The sequence below is a fragment of the Haliotis rubra genome, unplaced genomic scaffold (genome assembly GCF_003918875.1).
Source record: "Haliotis rubra isolate DU_JTF1 unplaced genomic scaffold, ASM391887v1 Scf280, whole genome shotgun sequence".
Taxonomy (NCBI): Eukaryota; Metazoa; Mollusca; class Gastropoda; order Lepetellida; family Haliotidae; genus Haliotis; species Haliotis rubra.
This window is the reverse complement of record NW_025766892.1, coordinates 683,781-708,559: the sequence shown is the minus strand read 5'-3', so window position 1 is coordinate 708,559 and position 24,779 is coordinate 683,781. Positions and strand designations below refer to the sequence as shown.

Genomic DNA, 24,779 nt, shown 5'->3' with positions numbered 1-24,779 from the left:
GTCGGTTGTACAATTGTGACTATATCATGAGCACATATGTGTTTCAGCAGTATTACAGCTGTATGATGTTGTTTGTGAACAAATCGAGTCTGCCATCAATTATCAAGTTGTGCGAAATTATGCACCTAACATTGATAGCTGGCGATACTTACGTCCTGCCGTGTTAAGAATGAAAGGGATATTTTACATCGTTCTACTGAAACAATCTTGGTGCCGTTGCGTGAATGAACGCTAAGACTGTCGTACGTCCCTGTTGAGGTACCCTGGTTGTTATCTGTTAACTCATCTTCACACTCAGAATTAATATGAATAGACTGCACTACCGTTGGGCGCCAATGTTACACAAACTTAACACTATCTTCAGTATCAAATGTCTCTTTACCGAAACCCATGTCAGAATCCATTTCTGGAAATACAAAACGTTAATCATTTCTTGTGTAGTAGCAGGACATGCAGACTGCAGTAATGTTCTCTATTATCCATTGTCATCTGAGTGGGATCCGAGTGTCATGCGGCTTGGATCTTCCCCAGGGAGTTGAGAATGGAAATCGGCGTACAATGATACACTAACCAGGGTTATGATGTTCACGTTTTGAGCGTGCACCAAGCGAAAGGAGGAAATTACAATTTCCAATGAATTACGTCGCATCATATTGTTTTCGACAATGAAAGGTGTCGGACATGGAAAAGGACGAAACGAGGCTTTGAGAATGAAAAGTGCACACTTCGACATACCGGAAGTTATTGTACTATATTGACGTCATCTTGTCTTATCTTGTGTACGCTTTCTGTGTACATATATTCTAACTGTAAAGCGCAGATGTTTTGAAAGTTTTAAAAAAAATAGAACTGTATGTAACGTTCATTACCAGATATTTCAACCATGTTTACGGCTCTGATAATTACTTTGGGTATTTTCCAAAACAACACAGTAGAATGGATGCTTGAAATATAAGCAAAATTGAAATGACGGAGATTTAAAACGGTAATTTAAAGGGTTACTGCCTGGCCTGTGATGGCCTGCTCAGGAGCGGATCCAGGGTTTTGGAGGAGGTGGGACGTTTTTTTTTTACATAAATCAAAGATCACGCAAAATAAAGTTCAAAGGTTAGGGGAATGCTCCTCAGGGAACCCGCCCCTGCTGTCTCGATGGATCCGCCGGTGCTACCTCGATTTTTCGGTTAATAGAATATAAATACTTCTAGATGTTTTCTGCATACTTTGGTTTGGAAATATTAAGTCGGATCCGTAAATTAATGGCTTAAAGACTCCTCTTTGTTGCTCTTTCAATGACTTAATACCAGTTTTGTATAAATATATATCTCGAGATTATTTTCGTTTTTCAGTTTTGTGTGGGGCACCGGAGCTCAAGTAATCTATAGCGCCACAAATTGCAATGAAGAGTGATGTCCCGTGTCGAGCCATGATCCCGTGATTCCATTTCCGGAGTGCCATAACCTCAGTGCCATTTGGTCCAAACATAGGTGTCATTGATCCAGATCAGCGGCTGTCTTGCCACTATGCTCATGGCAGTGCAGTTGTTCGTCTGCTCGTCGAGGGTCACGTGTGTGCACGTGCCGTCCAGACGACACTGATCCAGACAATCGCGGAGGGTGAGTTGTGTTGAGTGGCTAAGGTATCCAAGAGTCAGGCCGCTGGTCGGACTTCTCGCAAGAATGAAGGTTGTCGTGACGGAACTGACGCTATCAGTGATTTTTGGTCTAATTGCTGAAAATGACAAATAGACAGAAATGGTGCGTATTACAAATTAAAATAATAAAACGTGAAATAAAAGATGCCATCTTATACAGCCGCTAATTTAAGCAGCGTCTAAACTAGTATGACCCGTGAATATCCTGGTTAGAATTGGTATTCAGCAAACCATGCTGCTCGTAAGAAGTGACGAACAGGATTGGATGGTGAGGCTCGCTGTCCTGGTGGACGCACATTAGCGTATCTCAGCCGACTAGATCGATGCTCATGATATCAGTCTGGGTCCCGATCCACAGAGCGATCGTAGCGCTGAAACATTCGTAAGCCTATGATAAACTACGACAGGTCGTAACGTTACGAACGCTTTGTGGATCGGGACCCTGGTCTGGACCCCCGTGACATTCTAAGCACGTCTCTTGCATATTTTGTAGTTTCCTATTCGTGCTTATACAGATCCGTTACACATAATGCATACAACCCGCGAAGATCCGGGTTAGAATTTATCTTCAACAACCCATGCTTGTTAAAAGCGACTAACGGAATAGGGCGGTCAGGCTCGATGACATGGTTGACACATGTCATCATTTCCAAATTGCGTAGATCGATGATCATGCTGTTGATCACTGGATTGTCTTATCCGGACTCCCGCCATATAGCTGGAATATTGCTGAGTGTGGCGTTAAACAATAAACCAACCAACCAAATCATAAAGAAATTGAAATTCTTCAACTGTCTCCCGTATGTGTATGACCACTGAGTGGCATTCAAAAACTTGCTATATTTAAACAAAATATCGCATTTATTACTAATATCCTGTAATTATTTTTCTTTTACTTTTGTTAAGAAGTAGAATATCTCGTATGCAGAAGTACAGAAATCGACCAGATTATAACATAGTTGATAACGATCACATCACAAGTGGATACATGTTGTGTTTACAGAATCTCAGCATATCTTCGTGATAACGAATTGACGCTTAATATACTAGCCACATAAAGAAACTGTGCATTGTCAAAATAGTATCCCAGTTGATAAGTACGATAACAAAGTCAAAGGTACATATAAACTTTAATGGAGGGATCATGAGACCATAACAAGTCGGGAGAATTTCAATTGAAAAGTCAATCACAATGACGTCACGAGTCCACAAGCGGGACAGGGGTCAAACGACCATGTCACAAGCTCAATACCGCGTATGTCCACCATCGGCATTGAGAACATCAAACGTGCAAAAGGAAGGCTTGTGGGATGCCACGCCAGATTCTCTCAAGTTCTTTTGCAAGGTCAAGGACGTTATCTGGCGGATGAGGAAGACGGCGTAGACGTCGATCCATCTCGTCCCAAACATGCTCTATCGGGGAGAGATCCGGTGAATTTGCAGGCCAAGGCAGTAAGTCAACGTTGTGGTGTTGCAAGAAATCCATAGCAACCCTTGCCGTATGAGGGCGGGCATTGTCCTGTTGGAATGTTAACCCAGGGCCATGTCGTTGCAGAAAAGGAATTGCCACAGGTCGAAGAATCTGATCCCTGTAGCCCACACCAGTTAAGTTGCCCTGAACAATCACCAAAGGAGTTCTTTGGCGTGCTGTTATTCTACCCCAAATCATCACGGAACCACCACCAACGCGATTCCTCTCCAAGACACAGGCCTGTGCATAAAGTTCTCCCATGCGTCTATAGGCACGTTGACGTCCATAACTATGGGAAATGTTAAACCTGGACTCATCTGTAAAAACAACATTTCTCCACCAAAACAAGGGCCTGCGGACATGATTTCGGCACCACATTCGGCGAGCTTATCGATGACGTTGTGTCAGGATAGGCCGTATGGCGGGACGTCGTGGTCTGATCCCGTGATGACGTAAACGTTGTCGAACTGTGTTGGGGTGGATACGGCGAAGTCTTGGGGTGGTTCGGGCAGTCATCACTGCAGTCTGAAACCTGTGGCGAAGATGGGTCACCCTTATCCATCTGTCCTGTCTTGGCGTTGTTACACGTGGACGTCCAGAACGTGGCCGATCGATGACGTCATTTGTGTTCTAGTAGCGTCTCACCAGTGCAGAAATGGTGTTCCGGTGGCAGTGGAAATGTGCAGCCACTTGTCGTTGAGACATTTCCCCTCGGACCATCCCAATGGCCCCATGACGTTGTGCAGACGTGAGCCTTGGCATGCTATGAGTTTCAATAGCCATTTAATTTTTTGAACGATCGCAAGGGCAGGGGTTGAGCTTTCCAAAGTGACAGTATTGTGTGGCATTCATTTGTTCTGTTTCTCTTTCCCAGAATGCACGTGCAACAACGTATTGCACGTCTCAAGGACGAACCCACTGACGTCACGGGACGTGGCACGTGCATGCATGTTGGATACATATCACTAATGTCTGAGTTTGAATCCTGATGTGTCTACACAGGTTTGATAAATTTAGATTTTAAATTTTTGTATGCACAGTTTCTTTATGTGCCTAGTATAGTTGAGTAACTATAAGTTGGGGTTAAGGAAATGTTGCTTTGAGGTTAACTTTTGACACTTTACGGTTAAGGGCTGGTAGGGTAGCTTAGTGGTTCGCTCGTCACACTGCAGATCCAGGTTCGATTCCCCACATGGGTACAATGTTTGAAGCCCATTTCTGGTGTATTCAGCCGTGATATTGTGCTAAAAGTGCTAAAAGCGGCGTACAACTAAACTCACTCACTTTATGGTTAAGAAGTTGGCGGTTATGTCATTCTGGGGTTTAGGGAATAAATAATCTTCGGTTAAGGAGCTAACCTTTGTCTTTAGGAAGGAATTGGCTATATGTTTAAGGACGGGAGAGGTGCAGTAATGGACACGTGGCGGTTTAGAAATGTCACTTCGCTAAGGAATTAACATTTGGTTGTTAAAGAAATTAAACGAGACAGATCAGTAATTTATTATTGGCTGTTTCGTTTGTGCACATAAACTCGGCCCAAAATTCATTTCTACTTTAATAGTGATGTTGTTTCGTTAACTACATGAGCACTTTCATGATACTTACACCATGGGAACACAAATGTTGGTGTAGGACCGCGAGTGGAAATAAGTTAGATCATATTCATACTCACGGACACAGAATATCCTCAAATTTCCTGAAAAAACCCACTGGCCAAACCTATCACAGCCAAGGAGTGGGTACCCAGTGAGACTTTTGTAACCATCACGACATTTGATGGAGACGACGTCCAAGTACTGCGTTCCGTTGCGACTGGGGTATGTAAATGGGTAGTAGGGAGTTGGTCCACAAGAGGTAGCTGCAATCGCAAAAACAGACAATACATGTTCATCTGTTTATCGTTACCCTGGGGCGGTGGGGTAGCCTAGTGGTTAACGCGTTCGCTCGACACGCCGAAGACCCGGGTTCGATTCCCCAAATGGGTACAATGTGTGAAGCTCCTTTCTGTTGTCCCCCGCTGTGATATTGCTGGAATATTGCTAAAAGCGGCGTAAAACTAAAGTCACTCACTCCTGCTTACCCTCCCAGCCGAGTTTCAGTCGAATCCGTGTTTAAAGCTAACAACCAAACTGAAACACAGTCTACTGGGTATTGATGGGTGGAGGATCCCCAAACTCATAACATCACAGATGCATGTTAATGACTTGCTAGCTCGTTTGCTGTCATTAATATGTAGTAGAAAACGGTTTTAGCTAAGACATTACTTACTTGCCCGTTTCATGCAGGTGTATGGGCAGATTGTCCTCGTGTACTCATCAGTCTCGCAGAAGCCCTTGCTAGCGTACTCGCCACACTGACATTCAGTCTCGCCGGTCTCCACTGAAACATCAGAATGACATGCGTTCAATGGCGCTTCTCCATACCTGTGACCAAAAATAATCTTTTGTTTCTCCAACTATAGTCTTTAAAAATATGGTGTGACTCTGAGTGAGTGAGTTAAGTTTTACGCCGTTTTCAGCAATATTCCAGCAATATCACTGCGGAGGACACCAGAAATGGCTTCACACGTTGTATCTATGTTGAGAAGAATCGAACCCGGATCTTCGGCGTTACGAGCGAACGCTTAACCACTAGGCTACGCCACGGCCCCTGTGGGACTCTGAGACTGATGTATAAGTTCAACATTACAGTCATGTCCTATGTAGGGACCTAAAATACTGGTAAATAGTATTAACCAGATAAGGATTATCAGAGGCAGTATTGAAAACGCTAACCAGTATTGAAAGAGTAAACCTTGAACATAGGAATTGGATTCGGATTTAAAGGGAACAGCACTGAAAACGTAAGCCTTGAACATCGGAATTGGATTAGAATATTACCAGAACGTAAGCCTTGAACATCGGAATTGGATTAGAATATTACCAGAACGTAAGCCTTGAACATAGGAATTGGATTAGAATATTACCAGAACGTAAGCCTTGAACATCGGAATTGGATTAGAATATTACCAGAACGTAAGCCTTGAACATCCTTGAGAAGGAATTGGATTAGAATATTACTAGAACGTAAGCCTTGAACATCAGAATTGGATTAGAAATTACCAGAACGTATTACCAGAACGTAAGCCTTGAACATCGGAATTGGATTAGAATATTACCAGAACGTAAGCCTTGAACATCATTAGAATTGGATTAGAATATTACCAGAACGTAAGCCTTGAACATCAGGAATTGGATTAGAACGTAAGCCTTACATAGGAATTGGTTAGAAGAACCCTTGAACATCGGAAGAATATTACCAGAGATTAGAATATTACCAGAACGTAAGCCTTGAACATCAGGATTAGAATTGGATTAGAATATTACCAGAACGTAAGCCTTGAACGTAAGCCTTGAACATCCTTGAGCATAGGAATTGGATTAGAATATTACCAGAACGTAAGCCTTGAACATCAGGTATTACCAGGATTAGAATATTACCAGAACGTAAGCCTTGAAGCCTTGAACATCAGGTGGATTAGAATATTACCAGAAAGCCTTGAACATCAGGATGGATTAGAATATTACCAGAACGTAAGCCTTGAACATCGGAATTGATTAGAATATTACCAGGATTATTAGAATATTACCAGAACGTAAGCCTTGAACATCATTGGAATTGGATTAGAATATTACCAGAACGTAAGCCTTGAACATCAGGATTAGAATGGATTAGAATATTACGAAGAACGTAAGCCTTGAACATCAGGTAAGCCTTGAGATTAGAATATTACCAGAACGTAAGCCTTGAACATCAGAACGTGGAATTGGATTAGAATATTACCAGAACGTAAGCCTTGAACATCAGAATTGGATTAGAATATTACCAGAACGTAAGCCTTGAACATCCAGAACGTAAGCCTTGAACATAGGAATTGGATTAGAATATTACCAGAACGTAAGCCTTGAACATCGGAATTGGATTAGAATATTACCAGAACGTAAGCCTTGAACATCAGGAATTGGATTAGAATATTACCAGAACGTAAGCCTTGAACATCGGAATTGGATTAGAATATTACCAGAACGTAAGCCTTGAACATAGGAATTGGATTCGGACTAAAGGGAACAGTATTGAAAATCTAAGTCTTGAACATCAGAATCGGATTGGGACACGGTTTACTGATACTGTGAGTTAATGTTTTACGCCTTGGTCAAGAGTATTCAGCCCATATTCAAAACAGTCATTAAGTAATGATCATGACATATCATTGGTTGATAGCATTGGATACGATCTACGCTGCCATGATACGATAATACGCAGTGGTTACACAGTGTAACTATTCCGTGCTATCCGATAAATTTCCAACAAGAAACAACGGGGGAAAAGTTACGCTTCCCATAATTTGTTAGCGCATTCGTTTGTTACTATCAGCCTTGTTGGTCTTGATAGCGAGTTAATGAATAAATGCTTCAAGGACTGCTCTATGGAACACTGACAGGGACATTGTCACGAGGATTCGTTTGTTACTATCAGCCTTGTTGGTCTTGATAGCGAGTTAATGAATAAATGCTTCAAGGACTGCTCTATGGAACACTGACAGGGACATTGTCACGTTGTAGGGCAGTTTAGCGCCTTTAAACCAGGCATTTTAGATCGAAAGACATTGCGATTATGCGACATAATGTAATATTTAAAAATGTCGTATTGTCTTTGGCTAATTTTGACATTTGTTTTGCTTGAATCCTTTTTTAACAACACCTCGACATGATTACACAATGCCATTTAGAAAGTGGTCAAATGCAACATATGTTATATTTGTGATTACACTTTCTTAGTGAAGTACAGATTCTAGTATTTTTGTTGGGTTGAGTCCCATCCGGGATTCGAACCCACAACCTCAGAGTCAGGCACCTAATCGTCAGCACACAAAGTCAGCCGCCTAACCCGCCCAACTACCGCGACTTCCACAAAATGGAAGTCGGACAACTGGTAGTCTGGACTGCGGACTTTGTGTACCCCTCTGATAAGTGTAGATTGGCACGCCTGTTAACAACCCGACAATACCCCTTCCAGGATCATATACTATTTCAACACCATAAAACTGTTTTAAGTTAGTTTCCATGTAAAGCCCGCCCCACCACCTGCTTGTGGCAATGTGAGCTGACACAAGCATGGGTCGACTGGTCTTACTGTGACAGAGGGCGCCAACGTCGCATGTCTGGCCGCAGTCCCTCCAGAAATGTTGTGGCGCGAAGACGCATGACTTGTACGAGGCACTTAGTCGGCCACACCAGCCCCGGGTCATGCTATCCTTGCAGATCCCTGTAAGAAAAGCATTACTGTTAAACTTGCTTTTAAATTTTACTGTTCCATGTTTTGTCTATGAGAAATGGTTGGTTGGTTGTTGTTTCAATATTCCAACTATATGGCGGCGGTATGTATACAATCGAGTCTGGATCAAACAATCCAGTGATCAACGTCATGCGCATCGATCTACGCAATTGGGATACTATGACATGTGTCAACCTAGTCAGCGAGCCTGACCACCCGATGCCGTTAGTCGCTTTTAACAAGCATGGGTTGCTGAAGATAAATTCTAACCCGGATCTTCGCGACGAGCACCGTCTGGTCCAGACTCGATTATTTGCACACTGCCGCCATATGGCTGGTATATTGCTGAGTGCGGCGTTAAACAAAAGCCAAACAATCCAAGAAAAGACACAATATGCCCGCATGTCCAGAGTGACAGTGCCAGCCAACAGGTCAGACTGAGGTACATGGATATACCTAACACTTACTTGTACAGACGCCATGCTGGTTTCCGACCCAGGTCCGGCTCTCCGTACAGTATTGAGGCGCCTCTCCACCGCTGTTCCCCGTGCAGCTCTGCCCAGTACAAATGTGTTCCATCTGACCAAGGTAGGTGTCGCTTCGCACCAATAATGTGGTGTTGTCAGGAGCCAGTGGGATGGGGCATGTGATGTCTTAAGAAACATTGAGATACAAAGAACAGTGTACATTTAAACAGAAGTTGATTAGAAACTACCCTATGTTGTATGTAATGGTGGCAATGTCATTTTCATTTAGATCCCCTCAATTGTCAAAACTGAATTGAGCAGTGCGCAAGTACACAATCTACAGGTCCTTAAACTTACGGCAACACTAGCTTCAACGTATCCTGTAATTCTCTTTACAAACAGTTCCTCTGCGTACCTTCTGAGTTAGGTCCATTGACACAGTTTAGAATCTTAGAGTTCGTTCCAGCACTTGGTTTAATTTGATCCGCGAGTCGGTTTCAACGCTGTGCTTCAACGTACGACCTGACTCAGTTTTAAATTTTGGTTGAACTTATGCCCGGTGTGTTTTTCCAAATTATTATTTCTAAAATCAATTGACTACTTGTCGGGCTGGTTGATGACTGGATTGTCTGGTCCAGTCGCGATTAATTACAGACGGCCGCCATTTAGCGGCGTTAAACAACACACAACAACAATAACAACAACCTGCCGGGCCAACACCGTTCTAACACTGCCTCTCTCGGCAACACACTGAACCTGAACTCAATTCAACATTCCAAACTGCAGTTTACCTTCATCTGGTATCACTGTTTTCACTTTGGATCAGTCTCTATACTGTGATTCAACTTAACAAGGGAGTCAGTCTAAACATTTGTAGATTGTTTACGGTAATATGTATTTATAGCTGGTTTAAACTCACTGCCAAGTTCCTCGCCACATGTGTAAGAGCAGTTTTCTTTCACCTCGTCGCATTTGTTATGAAGTCGGTGGAGTCTGCAGAGAATGTCGGTGTCGCCAAGGGACGCTGAAAATAAATATCTTAACCTCACTACCTCTCTCTACCTCTCTCTACCTCTACCTCTCTACTCTCTCTCTCTCTCTCTCTCTCTCTCTCTCTCTCTCTCTCTCTCTCTCTCTCTCTCTCTCTCTCTCTCTCTCTCTCTCTCTCTCCTCTCTCTCTCTCTCTCTCTCTCTCTCTCTCTCTCTCTCTCTCTCTCTCTCTCTCTCTCGATCGACTCACGGTGACACAGCGCCGAAACATTGCAGGAGAGGGGGCACAGTGAAAGGTACCCCTTCATGTTCGCCGCCCAACAGTATCCAGAAGCGGCAAACTCGGGGCATCTATCGTCATTGTCCACGCAACCTATAACATATGTATAAACTTTATCATACATAGAAGTCATCACACAGTCCAGGCATAAAAACTAAACATAAACATGCACGGTAAAAAACACATCTTACACCAAAACGTATCCTGAAACGTAAGCATGCAACCTACATATAAACACACTACCTAAAACGAATACACATCTTTTAAAACAAACACGCAAACAAACATTTAAAACTGAAGAACACACAAAAAACATTTATCCTAAAACATAACCTAAAACCTAATACCTAAAACATAAATAGACATCCTAAAACTAAACTAAAACCTAAAAACGATTCATAAAATTATTATAAAACAATACACGCATCCTTACATATAAAAGTAAAAAGAAACATGCAAAATTATCCAAAGACATAAAGCTACCCCATAAAACATGGAAACTCTTCCTTAAATATACGTATACTAGTATTGGCAGTATAAAATTCATCCTAAAACATAAAACGATTTACACATATACGTTGAAACACATCCTAAAACATAGGCACGCAGCCTGTAACCGAACCCTAAACATAAACAAGCAACCTTGAACTAAAAGAAAACAAAATTACCATTCAACTTAAGACAAAGAAATGCATCCTTACAACAACCTCTAAACATTGCGTTTAAACATATACCATAAAGATGTATCCTTGGACATATACAAGCAACATAAAGGCAACAACTTACAGGGTACATAGAGAATACACATGAAGGTCAAACACATCATTATAAATATTCACAAACAAAAACCCTATACACCATAAAACATAGATAACGCATCATAGCATGGACCATCATCGATGTCTACAGGGTATACGTTCCGATAAATCTCCACGTGGATCCTGGATGCATCTACGGCTTGGCCCGATAATTGTATTACCTCCTTTAGCTGGCTCTGCCTTCTCACAGTAGCCAATCAGATAAGCCGTTACAACCGAGCTTGTCATTGTCAAGGAAGATGGCGGCCGCTGCCTCGAATGTTTGCTCGCTGTGCGACTCATATTAAGGGGAAAATCATACAGACAAAATAGCAGGTCTGAAACCTTCCAAACATATATGGAAGAACTCCTCCTAACTCTTTCTAGGTAACTCTGCAACAGTTGTGTTGCCAAGTTTAATCGGCTAGAAAGTGAGTTATGATAGAAGCCTTCTGATTGGTACGCTTAACTTCCCAGCGTAGACACTTGATTGGATAAACAGCCACAGCAAAGGGAGGTAATACAATTATCGGGCGAAGATACATCCAGGGTACTAATGGAGATTTATCGGAACGATTACCCTGGAGATTATCGGGATGCAAAATAAAACATGGAAGACATCCTATAACATACGAGTAGTAGTATTGGTAGTAGTAGAAGCAGCAGAAGCAGTCGTAGTGGTGTTAGTAGAATTAATAGGAGCGGCAGCACCATTCGTGGTAGTGGTAGTACGATTAGTATCAGTACCAGCAGCAGCCGTGGTAGTGGTTGTGGTAGCAGCAGTGGTGGTGGTAGTAGTAGTAGCAGCAGCAGCAGCAGCAGCAGTGGTAGTGGTTGTGGTAGCAGCAGCGGTGGTGGTAGTAGTAGCAAGCAGCAGCAGTAGTGGCGGTGGTGGTAGTAGTAGCAGTAGCAGCAGCAGTAGTAGCAGCAGCAGCAGTGGTAGCAGCAGCAGGTAGTAGAAGTAGCAGCAGCAGCAGCAGCAGCCAGTGTAGTAGTAGTAGCAGCAGCAGCAGCAGCAGCAGTGGTAGTAGTTGCAGCAGCAGCCAGAGTTGTAGTAGTAGTAGTAGCAGCAGCAGCAGTGGTAGTAGTAGCAGCCAGAGTAGTAATAGTAGTTGTAGTTGTAGTTGTAGGAGGAGGGTTGGGCCGGAGCGACTTGGGTGTTGCAACTGTGCAGAGTAACAAGAAAGTATTTAGGTAAAAAAGACGTATGCACCATAAAACATAATAATATATCATAACACGGACATGCAAAATTACCATTCAACTTCAGACAAAGAAATGTATCCTTACATCAACCTTTAAACATTGTGTTTAAACATAATACACGATAAGGATGTATCCTTGGACAAGCCAAAAACTTATAGGGTTACCCAGAGAATACAAATCAAGGTCAAGCACATCATTATAAGTATTCACAAACAAAAACCCTATACACCATAAGACATCATAACGCATCATAACATGGACATGCAAACTACAACATCGAAGATATCTTAAAACATAGTAGTACTAGTGGTAGTAATGGTAGTAGTAGTAGTAGTAGTAGTAGGAGGAGTGAGGTGAAATTGGGTTTAACGTCGTGCTTGAGAATATTTCGCTCATATGACGACGTGCATGCGTGTGTATGTGAATGTGCGGCTGCTTGTACTAGCCCAGACTGAAGCTGGTTTTATAGTGCTAGTTCACTGAGATACCATGCCGCAGTGAAGCATGAATACCCCACTCAGACACATTATACTTACTCCGAGCCGACCAGTCCTTGTTGTACCCATTAATGCCGAGCGCCAGGCAGGGACCAACAAGTACCATATTTTAACGTCTTTTGGTATGACGAGGTCGGGGATCGAACCCGCGACCTTCCGCTCTCCTGGCGGACGCTCTAACCACTACACCACGGAGGCGGTCAGTAGTAGTAGTAGTAGTAGTAGTAGTAGTAGTAGTAGTAGTAGTAGTAGTAGTAGGTAGTAGTAGTAGTAGTAGTAGTAGTAGTAGTAGTGTTAGTAGTAGTGTTAGTAGTAGTAGTAGTAGTAGACTGAGTGAGTATGGTTTTAGTAGTAGTAAAAGCAGCAGCACTAGTGGTGGTGGTAGTAGTAGCAGCAGCAGTCGTAATAGTGGTAGTGGTAGCGGAAGTAGTAGTATTAGTGTTGGCAGTAGTAGTGATAGTGGTGGTAGTAGTAGTAGTAGTAGTAGGAGGAGGAGGAGTAGTAGTAGTAGTAGTAGTGGTGGTGGTGGTGGTGGAGGTGGTAGAAGTAGTGAGTGAGTGAGTTAACATTTTACGTCACATCTACAATTTTTCGGCCATGGTAGAAGTAGTAGTGGCAGTAGTAGTAGTAGTAGTAGTAGTAGTAGTAGTGATGGTGGTGGTGATGGTGGTGGTGGTGGTAGTAGTAGAAGTAGTAGCAGCAGTAGCAGCACTCGTAGTAGTGGTAGCGGTAGTACAATTAGTAGCAGTAGCTGCAGCAGTCGTAGTAGTGGTAGTAGTGAGTCAGTCAGTCAGTTTAGTTTTACGCCGCAATCAGCAATATTCCAGCTTTTGGGCGGCTGTCTGTAAATAATCGAGTCTGGAACAGACAATCCAGTGATCAACAGCATGAACATCGATCTACGCAATTCGTAAACGACCACATTGTCATCCAAGTCAGCGAGCGTGAACACCCGATCCCGTTTGTCACCTCTTGCGTCAAGCATGGGTTACTGAAGATAAATCCTAACCCGGATCTTCACGAGTAGTAACGGTAGTGGTAGTGGTAGTGCTAGTGCTAGTGCTAGTGGCAACAGCAGAAAAGTGAGTGAGTTTAGTTTTACGCCGCACTCAGCAATATTCCAGCTATATGGCGGCGGTCTGTAAATAATCGAGTCTGGACCAGACAATCCAGTGATCAACAGCATGAGCATCGATCTACGCAATGGGAAACCGATGACATGTGTCAACCAAGCCAGCGAGCCTGACCACCCGATCCCGTTAGTCGCCTCTTACGACAAGCATGGGCTGCTGAAGATCAATATTCTAACCCGGATCTTCACGAGTAGCAGAAAAAGAAGATGCAACAGTAACTGTAGTTGCATAGTAGTACATGTAGATGCATGCTATTATACTTGGAGGGTTGGCGATGGCGCTCGTGATGACTGCCGCCGTACAGAGAAGAGCCAACATTCTCGCCACCCTGGAAAGTTAAGCGTTGTATTTTTTAGCCAAACAAGTTTAGACAGTATTTTCATCCTGGGGACTTCTAAAATCCAGTTTTATCACGACCAATGAAGCAATAGGATTGTATATTCATCACTTTGAAAACGACAGTCTTACCTAGATATCTGTTCCAGTTGATAGCCAGTTATTGTGGGGCGTGAGGAACTTACCCTCCTTTACGACTGAAGTCACTGCAGGACTGACTAGAGTATATGCTAAGAAAGTCCTAAAAGTACAGAAAACGTCTAGTAATGAAAACTGAAGTTCAATTTATTGATATATGTGGTTGTAACATGCCATTTCTTTGATAGATGATGCGCACCACAAGTTGTATGTCAGGGGACCGATGAAACCCGACGTTTGGCAAACAACAAATAAATATTGATGGCATCTTCTCATCACACGTTAGTTCCATCAAACGACTGCGGCGTTAGATAATATTCCTTCTCTCACTTTGAGGGGACTTGTTCCAGGTTAAAAACCAGCCAAGTAATCTACTGGATCAATGGGCATTTCTTTCGCACAAACTTAAAGAAGCCTCACTGTTGACTTCTCTAAAATACGATCTCCGACTGCGATGATAAAGGAGTCGTTTGTTGAATAAATTACGAATGTCTTTTACGTCTTTTGACAGAGCAATATGTCTGCAGATACTATGCTTCATAGCTTATGAAAGTCCACCTGAGATGAAACAGTCTGAAGAAAGCATATCCATTATTTAACGTGAAAAAGAACAATTACTTAGACTAGTTTGAATGTTTTGTTAAGGTATGAAATGAAAGATCTTAGAAAGAAGGAAACCATTATTGCACTAAGGCTAAACCAAAATGTGGAAATGGTGTTTAGTTTAGTAAATGAGTATTTCTTTTCAAATTATTTCGGTATGCATAATATTTCTGAGTGCGGCGATAAACAACAAACAAACAAACAAACAAACCAACAAACCCGGTCTACATAAACGTACTATAAGTATGTAAAGCTTCACGTTGTTTGTGGTGGTACATATATGGCATACGTAAATGTGCTGTAAAGACGTAAAACCTCACGGTATTTGTGTAGATACACATAGAGCATACGTTACCGTACTGTAAAGACGTTAAACCTCACGGTATTTGTGTAGATACACATATAGAGCATACGTTACTGTACTGTAAAGACGTAAAACCTCACGGTATTTGTGTAGATACACATATAGAGCATACGTTACCGTACTGTAAAGACGTAAAACCTCACGGTATTTGTGAACATACACATATAGAGCATACGTTACCGTACTGTAAAGACGTAAACCCTTACGGTATTTGTTTAGATAAACATATAGAGCATACGTTACCGTACTGTAAAGACGCAAAACCTCACGGTATTTGTGTAGATACACATATAGAGCATACGTTACCGTACTGTAAAGACGTAAAACCTCGCGGTATTTGTGTAGCTACACATATAGAGCATACGTTACCGTACTGTAAAGACTTAAACCCTCGCGGTATTTGTGTAAATACATATATAGAGCATACGTTACCGTACTGTAAAGACGTAAAACCTCGCGGTGTTTATGTAGATACCCATATAGAGCATACGTTACCGTACTGTAAAGACGTAAAACCTCGCGGTACTTATGTAGCTACACATAAAGAGCATACGTTACCGTACTGTAAAGACGTAAAACCTCGCGGTACTTATGTAGCTACACATAAAGAGCATACGTTACCGTACTGTAAAGACGTAAAACCTCGCGGTATTTGTGTAGATACACATATAGAGCATACGTTACCGTACTGTAAAGACGTAAAGCCTCACGGTATTTGTGTAGCTACATATATAGAGCATACGTTACCGTACTGTAAAGACGTAAAGCCTCGCGGTATTTGTGTAAATACATATAGAGCATACGTTACCGTCCTGTAAAGACGTAAAACCTCACGGTATTTGTGTAGATACACATATAGAGCATACGTTACCGTACTGTAAAGACGTAAAACCTCGCGGTATTTGTGTAGATACACATATAGAGCATACGTTACCGTACTGTAAAGACGTAAAACCTCGCGGTATTTGTGTAGATACACATATAGAACATACGTCACCGCAATGTAAAGACGTAAAGCCTCACGGTATTTGTGTAGATACACATATAGAACATACGTCACCGTACTGTAAAGACGTAAAGCCTCGCGGTACTTGTGTAGCTACATATACAGCATACGTCACCGTACTGTAAAGACGTAAAGCCTCGCGGTACTTGTGTAGATACATATAGAGCATACGTTACCGTCCTGTAAAGACGTAAAACCTCGCGGTATTTGGGAAGATACATATAGAGCATACGTCTCCGTACTGTAAAGACGTAAAGCCTCGCGGTATTTGTGTAGATACACATATAGAGCATACGTTCCCGCCTTGTAAAGACTTAAACCCTCGCGGTATTTTTGTAGCTACACATATAGAGCATACGTTACCGTACTGTAAAGACGTAAAACCTCACGGTATTTGTGTAGATACACACAGAGCATACGTTACCGTACTGTAGAGACGTAAAACCTCACGGTATTTGTGTAGATACACACATAGAGCATACGTTACCGTACTGTAAAGACGTAAAACCTCGCGGTATTTGTGTAGATACACACATAGAGCAAACGTTACCGCCTTGTAAAGACGTAAAACCATCGCGGTATTTTTGTAGCTACACATATATGGAGCATACGTCACCGTACTGTAAAGACGTAAAACCTCTCGGTATTTGTTTAGATACACATATAAAGCATACGTTACCGTACTGTAAAGACGTAAAACCTCTCGGTATTTGTGTAGATATACATATAGAGCATACGTCACCGTACTGTAAAGACTTAAACCCTTACGGTATTTGTGTAGATACATATAGAGCATACGTTACCGTACTGTAGAGACTTAAACCCTCACGGTATTTGTGCACATACACATATAGAGCATACGTTAACGTACTGTAAAGACTTAAACCCTCACGGTATTTGTGTAGATACTCATAAAGAGCATACGTTACTGTACTGTAAAGACTTAAACCCTCACGGTATTTGTGTAGATACACATATAGAGCATACGTTACCGTACTGTAAAGACTTAAACCCTCACGGTATTTATGTAGATACACATATAGAGCATACGTTAACATACTGTAAAGACTTAAACCCTCACGGTATTTGAGCAGTATGTGTGTAGGTATTTGTGCTGTACTTGTGTAGGTAAATACATAGCATGCGTTAACGTACTACAAAGACGTAATGCTCCAGGTATTGGTGGTGGTGTGAGTCGACAACAGGTGGACCACTAGTAGCAGCGCGTGGTCAGGGTCCACTTCCAATTCCATCAATCGTTGTTCAGTCGTAAATCTATGTTAGAGTATGGAACTTATGATAACTTCAGCTCCACGACTGCTTTGCGTTTCCTTGTACATGAGTTTTCAATTACACAGGTTGACCTAAATGACTAAGATCGTGTTTTACAAGGGTCATCTGGTTTATGAAGTGTTGTTGTGGCTCGACGTCGGTAACGGCCTCAGTAACAGGGGGCCCCAATGCACATGGAATACTGCTGACTACGTGTGCGGTATTCCGGACAGGGACGTCATAAATAGTTTCAGGCAGAATAGAGATTAATGTTAGCTTAATGTGGCGCAGACTGTGCACATCGGATCTTTGCACGGCGAAGTGAAGTAACCCTGCAGAGCCAATTTTCTTGTGACTATGAAACGACTTTTTTGTTTGTTGTTTAACGCCGCACTCAACAATATTCCAGTTATACGACAAACTTGAAATTTTAAATGAGAAGTGCGATGGAATACCCAAGAGGTTAAAACGTTCGCTCGTCACGCCGAGGACCCGGTTTCTGTTCCCTACATGGGTACAATGTGTGAAGCCCACTTCTTGTGTCCCCCGCCGTGATATTGCTGGAATATTACTAAAAGTGGCGTAAAACTAAACGCACTTGCTCACTCTAAATGAGACATGATTTTGCATATACAACCATATTACACAAGTAAGTTGAGGACTTGCATACTGGAACAAAAGCAAACAAGATTCAGTCATGACGTAACAGACTCTTGTCCTCAACAACAAAATGCCAGGACATCCAGTACAACGTGTTCTTTTATACTAAACCGTTTGTTCTGTTTTTGTACACAGCAGCATCAAAGGTCTACCACGTTACAAAGTTGTACATAATTCAGGATTTACTAGTTCTTCTTCACTAAGCTAACGGTTAAGCCATAACGGTTTGTCGTGGTGAAGTCAAAAGGTCTGGCGGCGTGACGCTGAAATATTCTACTGTGGGAAGAATCAGGCAGATTTTGCCGTGTTTCAGTCTGTCACACAACCAAGACATCAAACAAGCTACTGATGTTTTGGTGTAGAGAGAATAAACAGTTTTCTGGCTTTGAAATTCACTGACTTGCAACTAACTACCCACAAGCCTTTTATTTGTTGCGTGTTGCAGTTGCCATGGTTACCACAAAACTCTAACTGACAGTGGATAACTAATTTAATATACTACGAGTTGTTATTCATACCATCTTGTTATCCATATGGGTGCATACGGTTACGTGTAAGAGGCAGGCGAAAAAGACTTTACGTCAAAGAGTGAGTGAGTTTAGTTTTACGCCGCACTCTTACCTCAAAGAAATAAACTCCTGGACCAGTATTAGCCAATGATGTATTTTCAAGTTCAAAACAGGCGAGTAAAGCATTGGGATGGGCATCATCAGGCCGACAGGTTTCCGTGGGGAATGGTGCTGATAGCCCAAGGATCGGGATTCGATCCAGCGAGCAGCGGATCCTGGCACGAGTACAGGTGATGGGTGAGCGGATGACTTGGTTTAGTCACAATCAGTGAGGGTGTGACTGAGGTTGGTTTAACGCTGATTTTACAATGTTCCAGTCACATCATGGCGTGTCTGTTGAATGTATAAAGGATGTCAGTCAGACTTTTCACTGCAGCCCTGTCACACGCGAATTCTCTGGTAGGATTATATGATTTCTCAAGACATGAGTGAGTTTAGTTTTATGCCGCTTTCAGCAATATTTCAGCAATATCACGGCGGGTGACATAGGAATGGGCCTCACACATTGTACCCATGTGGAGAATCGAACCCGGGTCTTCAGCGTGACGAGCGAACGCTTTAACCACTAGGCTACCCCACCGCCCACCTCATGACATGAACCTTGGCACTATAGTGTGTCACTGTACCACGTCAGTATTCACAGCGTGCTCAAACAATGTTTATTTGTTGTTGGTCAATTCAGTGATTGTTATTATGATAAAAGCACCTCCAAAGACCAAGAATTACGTGGGGCCCATTTGTTTAGCCGGTGATGTTGGATTTCTAAATGGACTATATTCTTAAAAGATATCTTTAAATGTTATCAATTTTCAATAAAAGTAAAATTCACGGAAATAGTGTAAGTGATGATTCAAACATAAAGGTGTTTAGAAATTAGTATAGACACTCATTAATAGCCCATTCAGATAATACTTCTTACATTGTAAGGTCAGCTTAAGATAATTGTAATGAATTGATGCCAGTATAATTAGATATACACAACATCTAACTTCTGGCTTTAGCTCCATAAACTGATGATACGCTGTTAAAGTAACTTGCTGTCCAAAGAAGAGTTAAACCAAAAATTCTCATCAGAATCCTCAAAACCTAAAACTCGTTTGAGGCACCGCAATTCGCTGTCCAGAGTTGCGTCCCTTGGGCACCAATGTGCTGCGTTTGTGATGTTTGTCTCTGAAATGAACATATTTTGCAGGGGAAAAAACGGTTTCTAAATAATGTTGATATAGATATGACAAAAAGGAACCCAGAGACTTTCTTCGTGCCAATCTAGACTTGCCACATATTCAAGACTTGAGGCTGTATTGTGTACATTTGTTTCAGGGTCTGTATGACAGGCTAATCATCACTGTGATATACCCACACAAGACCACACTAAATACAACTCTGTGTCGCTCACTGCCATACATTCATTCATCCAAGTAATTAGCATCACGGTGTCGCCTTACTCCCCCTTCTGGAAATATAATGGCGAAAACAGCCGTATTGAATCAATAGGTTAAAACATTTGTATTGTAACGACATTCTCAGTAACTGACTATAGTCCGTTTGGCTCAAAAGCGGAGCGATGAATTGCAATCTAACTCGAAAACTAATAAACATAAAATACTCAATGAAATGCTGATCATAATCAAAACGTCAGAAACCAACTCTGAGAGGTGCTTGCAGAATTTATGTCCTAAAAATAAAAAAAGTTGTTTAACAAACTATCATTAAAATATTAACACAGTTCACTATTTGTTACGAGGGAGTAGTGCAGAGAAAGGGACAGCCAGGTGTTAGAGAAGCACGTGCACAAGTGCCGACAAAGTTATTGATCCATTTACCTGTGCTGTGCCGTCTCCATCCTTTCTCGCACACCCGGCTGTCCCTTTCTCTGCACTCCTCCCTCGTAACAAATAGTGAACTGTGTCGATATTTTAATGATAGTTTGTTAAACAACTTTTTTATTTTTAGGACATAAATTCTGCAAAAACCTCACAGAGTTGGTCTGATATTTTGATTATGATCAGCGTTTCATTGAGTATTATATGTTTATTAGTTTTTTGAGTTAGATTGCAATTCATCGGTCCGCTTTAGAGCCAAACGCACTTATAATTTCTATATTAGAAGTTAGTGAGGGTGCAATATCATGGCAGGGGAAACCAGAAATGGGCTTCACACATTGTAATTATGTGAGGAATCGAACCGGGCTTTCGGCCTAACGAGCGAACACTTTAACCACAAGGCTACCCCCCGCCTCTGGTGCCTTGATACTTCTGCACGTTGTGGTGGACACATGCTTTCTAAAGTCGTGCCGATACTTGGGTTTGATTTATGTCCACTTATTCAAAGACTGACACTATACATATATATGTGTGTCAAGAATATGATGGAGAATATTGTGTGTAGGATCTTAATGGTTATGTGTCTGTGTTCGTGTGTGTATTGATATTGAACAGTCGACACAGTCATTAGTCTTCACGTCACCCTTTGAGCGATTTGGGTTTAACACTGTTTCTCCAGTCTGTGTGGAAGGAAATCCCAATGCCGGCTAGTATAGGCGCAGACAAACGTTAGCTGATTATGTTCACAAACATACGTTTGTTCGGGGAACGTTATGAACTCAGTTCGCAAATAGATTCACCACATGGGTAAAATGTACAAAGTCCATTTCTGGCGTCCCCCGACGTGATATTGCCCTAAGATTGCTAAAAGCGGCGTACGTTCCAATTCCTTCAGTCGCGGCTGTCAAAACGTACATACAACCAGAAATTATTGAGAATTTAAAGATTGTACATTTTTTAATTTTTTTCACTCATTACTCATGTATAAAATGTGAATATTAGCAGAACATAACTTCAGATGCAAAGACAGGTGAACAGTTAGTATTTTGTCAAGTCACCATGGGCAGCAATGCAGGCTTCAATGCGGCGGGGAATACTACTGATCAAAGAAGTTAGAAAGTCGTGGTCCATACTGTCCCAATATCGGATCACCTCTTCTTTCATTTCAGCAATATTTGTCAGATTTTTCTTATTGACACTTTCCTTCATAAGTCCCCAAACATTTTCCATTTGATTTAGGTCAGGGCTATAGCTTGGCCAATCTAATAATGTCATATTTTGGGTCCGAATCCAGGCCTGTGAATGCTTTGAACGATGTTTTGGGTCGTTGTCCTGCTGGAAAATCAAAACATTTCCATAGAACACGTGAGCAGATGGAAGTAAATGTCCCTCGAGAATATCTGTGTACCGCTCACTGTTCATATTCCCTTCAAATACACAGATATGCCACCCCACACGATAAATTTCAGACTGTACTTTGGGCGCTGATACAAAGGTTTTTCAGTTTGTTTGGTCCAGAATTTCAGTGTATTAGGAAACAGCCACACAGGACTTTCACCTGGGAAAATCACATTGTCCCAGTTAGAATTTCAACCTTCGCTCCTTTTGTTCAGGTTTCATGATCGGTGATGGAATTCCTAGACTCTTCATAAACTAATGAAAAAGGATTACCGGAGTTGTCTCTCTTAAAAGAAACCAAGCACTTGATAGCTGGTCAAGGTTGTTTACACTAGAAATTCAATTAAACATATTCCTAAAATTCTCAATAATTTCTGGTCATACTATATATTGGTTGCTTACAACAGATGCTGCATAGATATTACTTATAGGCAGTTCCCAGGGTATTGCGACTCGTTAAACACTTATGTCATCACAAAGGCTCGGGGTCCTGTTTCTGATACAAGATGATGACAAATGTCAAGTGAAGAAACTTCCAACTGTCTAAAAAAACACGCCATGCGCCATCTGCACCAGATTGTTCCTCTCAGCCTTCTCGTCTTCTGCAAAACTTTCACCAAAGCGAAAATGTTAGCGTGTGCTCTCTGGACCATCGTGTTGAGGTGCGTATGCCATCCTTCGAGATGGTTGTTCGTCCTTGGGCCGTTGGCCTCATAGTGATTCCATTATCCGGCCCGGAACGTGGCATGGTCGTCCACCCAGGTGCTGGTGACGTAGTCGTGGAACTCATCCTTCTGTGCAATGGCAGGGGCGTGGACATGAACTCTATCCAAGCTTCTTGCATCATGGTCACTGGGAGGAGGGGAAGTGCTGCTGTTCTGTGTACCCATCTGTGAACCTCAGGATGCTGTTCTTTATAGAATAGAACGACTGGAATGTCGCTGCTTCACCTGTCAAGTCTGGAAATCTCCTCATTGTAAATGACTTGTACTGGCGTCGTCTCAGCCTGTATCCGCCGCCGCAGAGAACTAGCAACTAAATCATTCTACTCTTCAATCTCCTTCTCGAATGACATTGAAAAACGTTAAATACTAAAAAGTAAACGCGCGTAAAGTTTTCAAAACATAACTGGACAATTGTTCTTTGCCCTTTACTCCTAATCCTATTGTAGGCATTGGTGCACACTAATTGAAACAGTCCACTTGTGTGCAGGTACAAATGTAGGCGTATCGCTGTCACAACAAACTTTGTAGCTATTACTCACTGTAGCTATGCTTACCTTGAAGGCATTAGTAGACCTAACCTGTGTGTCAGTTTCATTTAAACACACAATAATATAACATTGTAATGGCATAAATCGTCGGCACACGAGTGCCTCATCAACACGTTTCACCCTATGGCTTGACATTGATTAATGCTTTTGATTAATTTATGCCTTTTGCTGTGTTTGTGACCTCTACTTATTACCACGACCAACAGCACTGGCGTTATTCAGAACTCCTGACATGTGCTAAATATCAATATACAAGTCTTTCTCTAACTGATGATGATTTCTAAAATATCAGGCAAGCGGGTTACTGCATAACTCGCACAAACTGACAGGGCTGTCACTGACAAGGGTTTCTCATGAATCGAGTCTGTTATGAGATCTAATTTGCAACCCCACACCATCACTGAACCACCACCAAAGGGTTCAGCTACATGGGTCATCTCTTGGTGATAAACTTCGTTATGACGTATCCATACGCGACACCGACCGTCGGTAGAAGACAGTGAATTTCATCAATGGCACTAAGCCATGTCAAGTTACAGAGACTGTTCCACGCCAGATCTGCCTACCTGTGACGACAAGTCATACGAATAACGGCGTGGTTAATGTTCCAAACTTTCACAGACGTTGTGTCAATATATCCCTGGGGCATGCACACCAAAACCTTGCCATCGTGTATTTTCCGAAAGTCGACGTCTTGCCATGTCAAGAAAAGTTAACTTTAGTTCTGTCGTCTTTTAAATAAGCTAGGACAAAATGTCGTGCACATACTGCAATTATGAAATATACACGCCAAAGTGCTTGGCGCCTTCACAGCACGTAAACATGCGATCCACAACTAGATATTAGATGCGCATATGGTATGATCGCCTGTTTGGAACAAAATTTGTAAATTTCCCAATGGATTGAGGTGAAGCTTAACTAATGATCATTTGCATATATGCCTCAAGGTCGGAAGTATAAAAATATTCCTGAGCCAAAACATGAAAAAAAACCCAATAATTTCTCAGAATTTGGACTTATTGAAATCACACTTTGCGCAGCACATCTGTAGGTATAGGAAAGAAAGAAATCCATGAGTTGTTTTCAAGAAAATAGTCGCATAAATGCTGAATGAAAAAAATATTCTTACTCAATACATGAAAAAACCCCACAAAAAACCCATTTGCACTGCAGCTTTCCATTAGGATGAAAACTGTTCCGTAAATTTGAAAAGATAGTGGAGTTTTCATGTTTTTCGTCCAACAAATGTTTAAGTTACAAAATTACGAATCAAAAAACGGAAAATAGCTGTATTTTTCAGAAACTAAATACCGCAATCAACCTATGCGCTGGATTTCTGCTAGTGGTATAGAAAAAGTTCAAGCTTGAAAAGAATCTATGCAGTAGTTTTCAAGAGATGGGTCGCACTAAAAATGTTCTCCGAAAGAGGAACCGAATCTTTACCTTGGCATAAAAACACATCAGCTGGAGTTCTTTGTACCATCTGCAGATCCGTTAAATATTGGTGCTTCAGATTACCTGAAACATTTGTT

At 41.8% G+C, this 24,779-nt stretch overlaps 1 protein-coding gene and 1 long non-coding RNA gene across 2 annotated transcripts; both read right to left on the bottom strand.

Moving 5' to 3' along the window:
* Nucleotides 1–631: 631 nt before the first annotated feature.
* On the bottom strand, nucleotides 632–11,738 carry LOC124281234. The gene is made up of 8 exons (XM_046717261.1): nucleotides 11,717–11,738; nucleotides 10,143–10,265; nucleotides 9,822–9,926; nucleotides 8,903–9,088; nucleotides 8,295–8,426; nucleotides 5,391–5,501; nucleotides 4,795–4,980; nucleotides 632–1,728 (listed from the first exon to the last, which is right to left on the bottom strand). The coding sequence occupies exons 2-8, from the start codon at nucleotides 10,198–10,200 to the stop codon at nucleotides 1,460–1,462; spliced, it is 1,047 nt and encodes a 348-aa protein (XP_046573217.1). The 5' UTR covers nucleotides 10,201–10,265; nucleotides 11,717–11,738; the 3' UTR covers nucleotides 632–1,459.
* Nucleotides 11,739–12,067: 329 nt separating this feature from the next.
* On the bottom strand, nucleotides 12,068–14,377 carry LOC124281196. Its single transcript, XR_006899872.1, has 3 exons — nucleotides 14,274–14,377; nucleotides 14,066–14,133; nucleotides 12,068–12,135 (listed from the first exon to the last, which is right to left on the bottom strand). It is a non-coding gene; the product is annotated as an uncharacterized LOC124281196 (long non-coding RNA).
* Nucleotides 14,378–24,779: the final 10,402 nt, after the last annotated feature.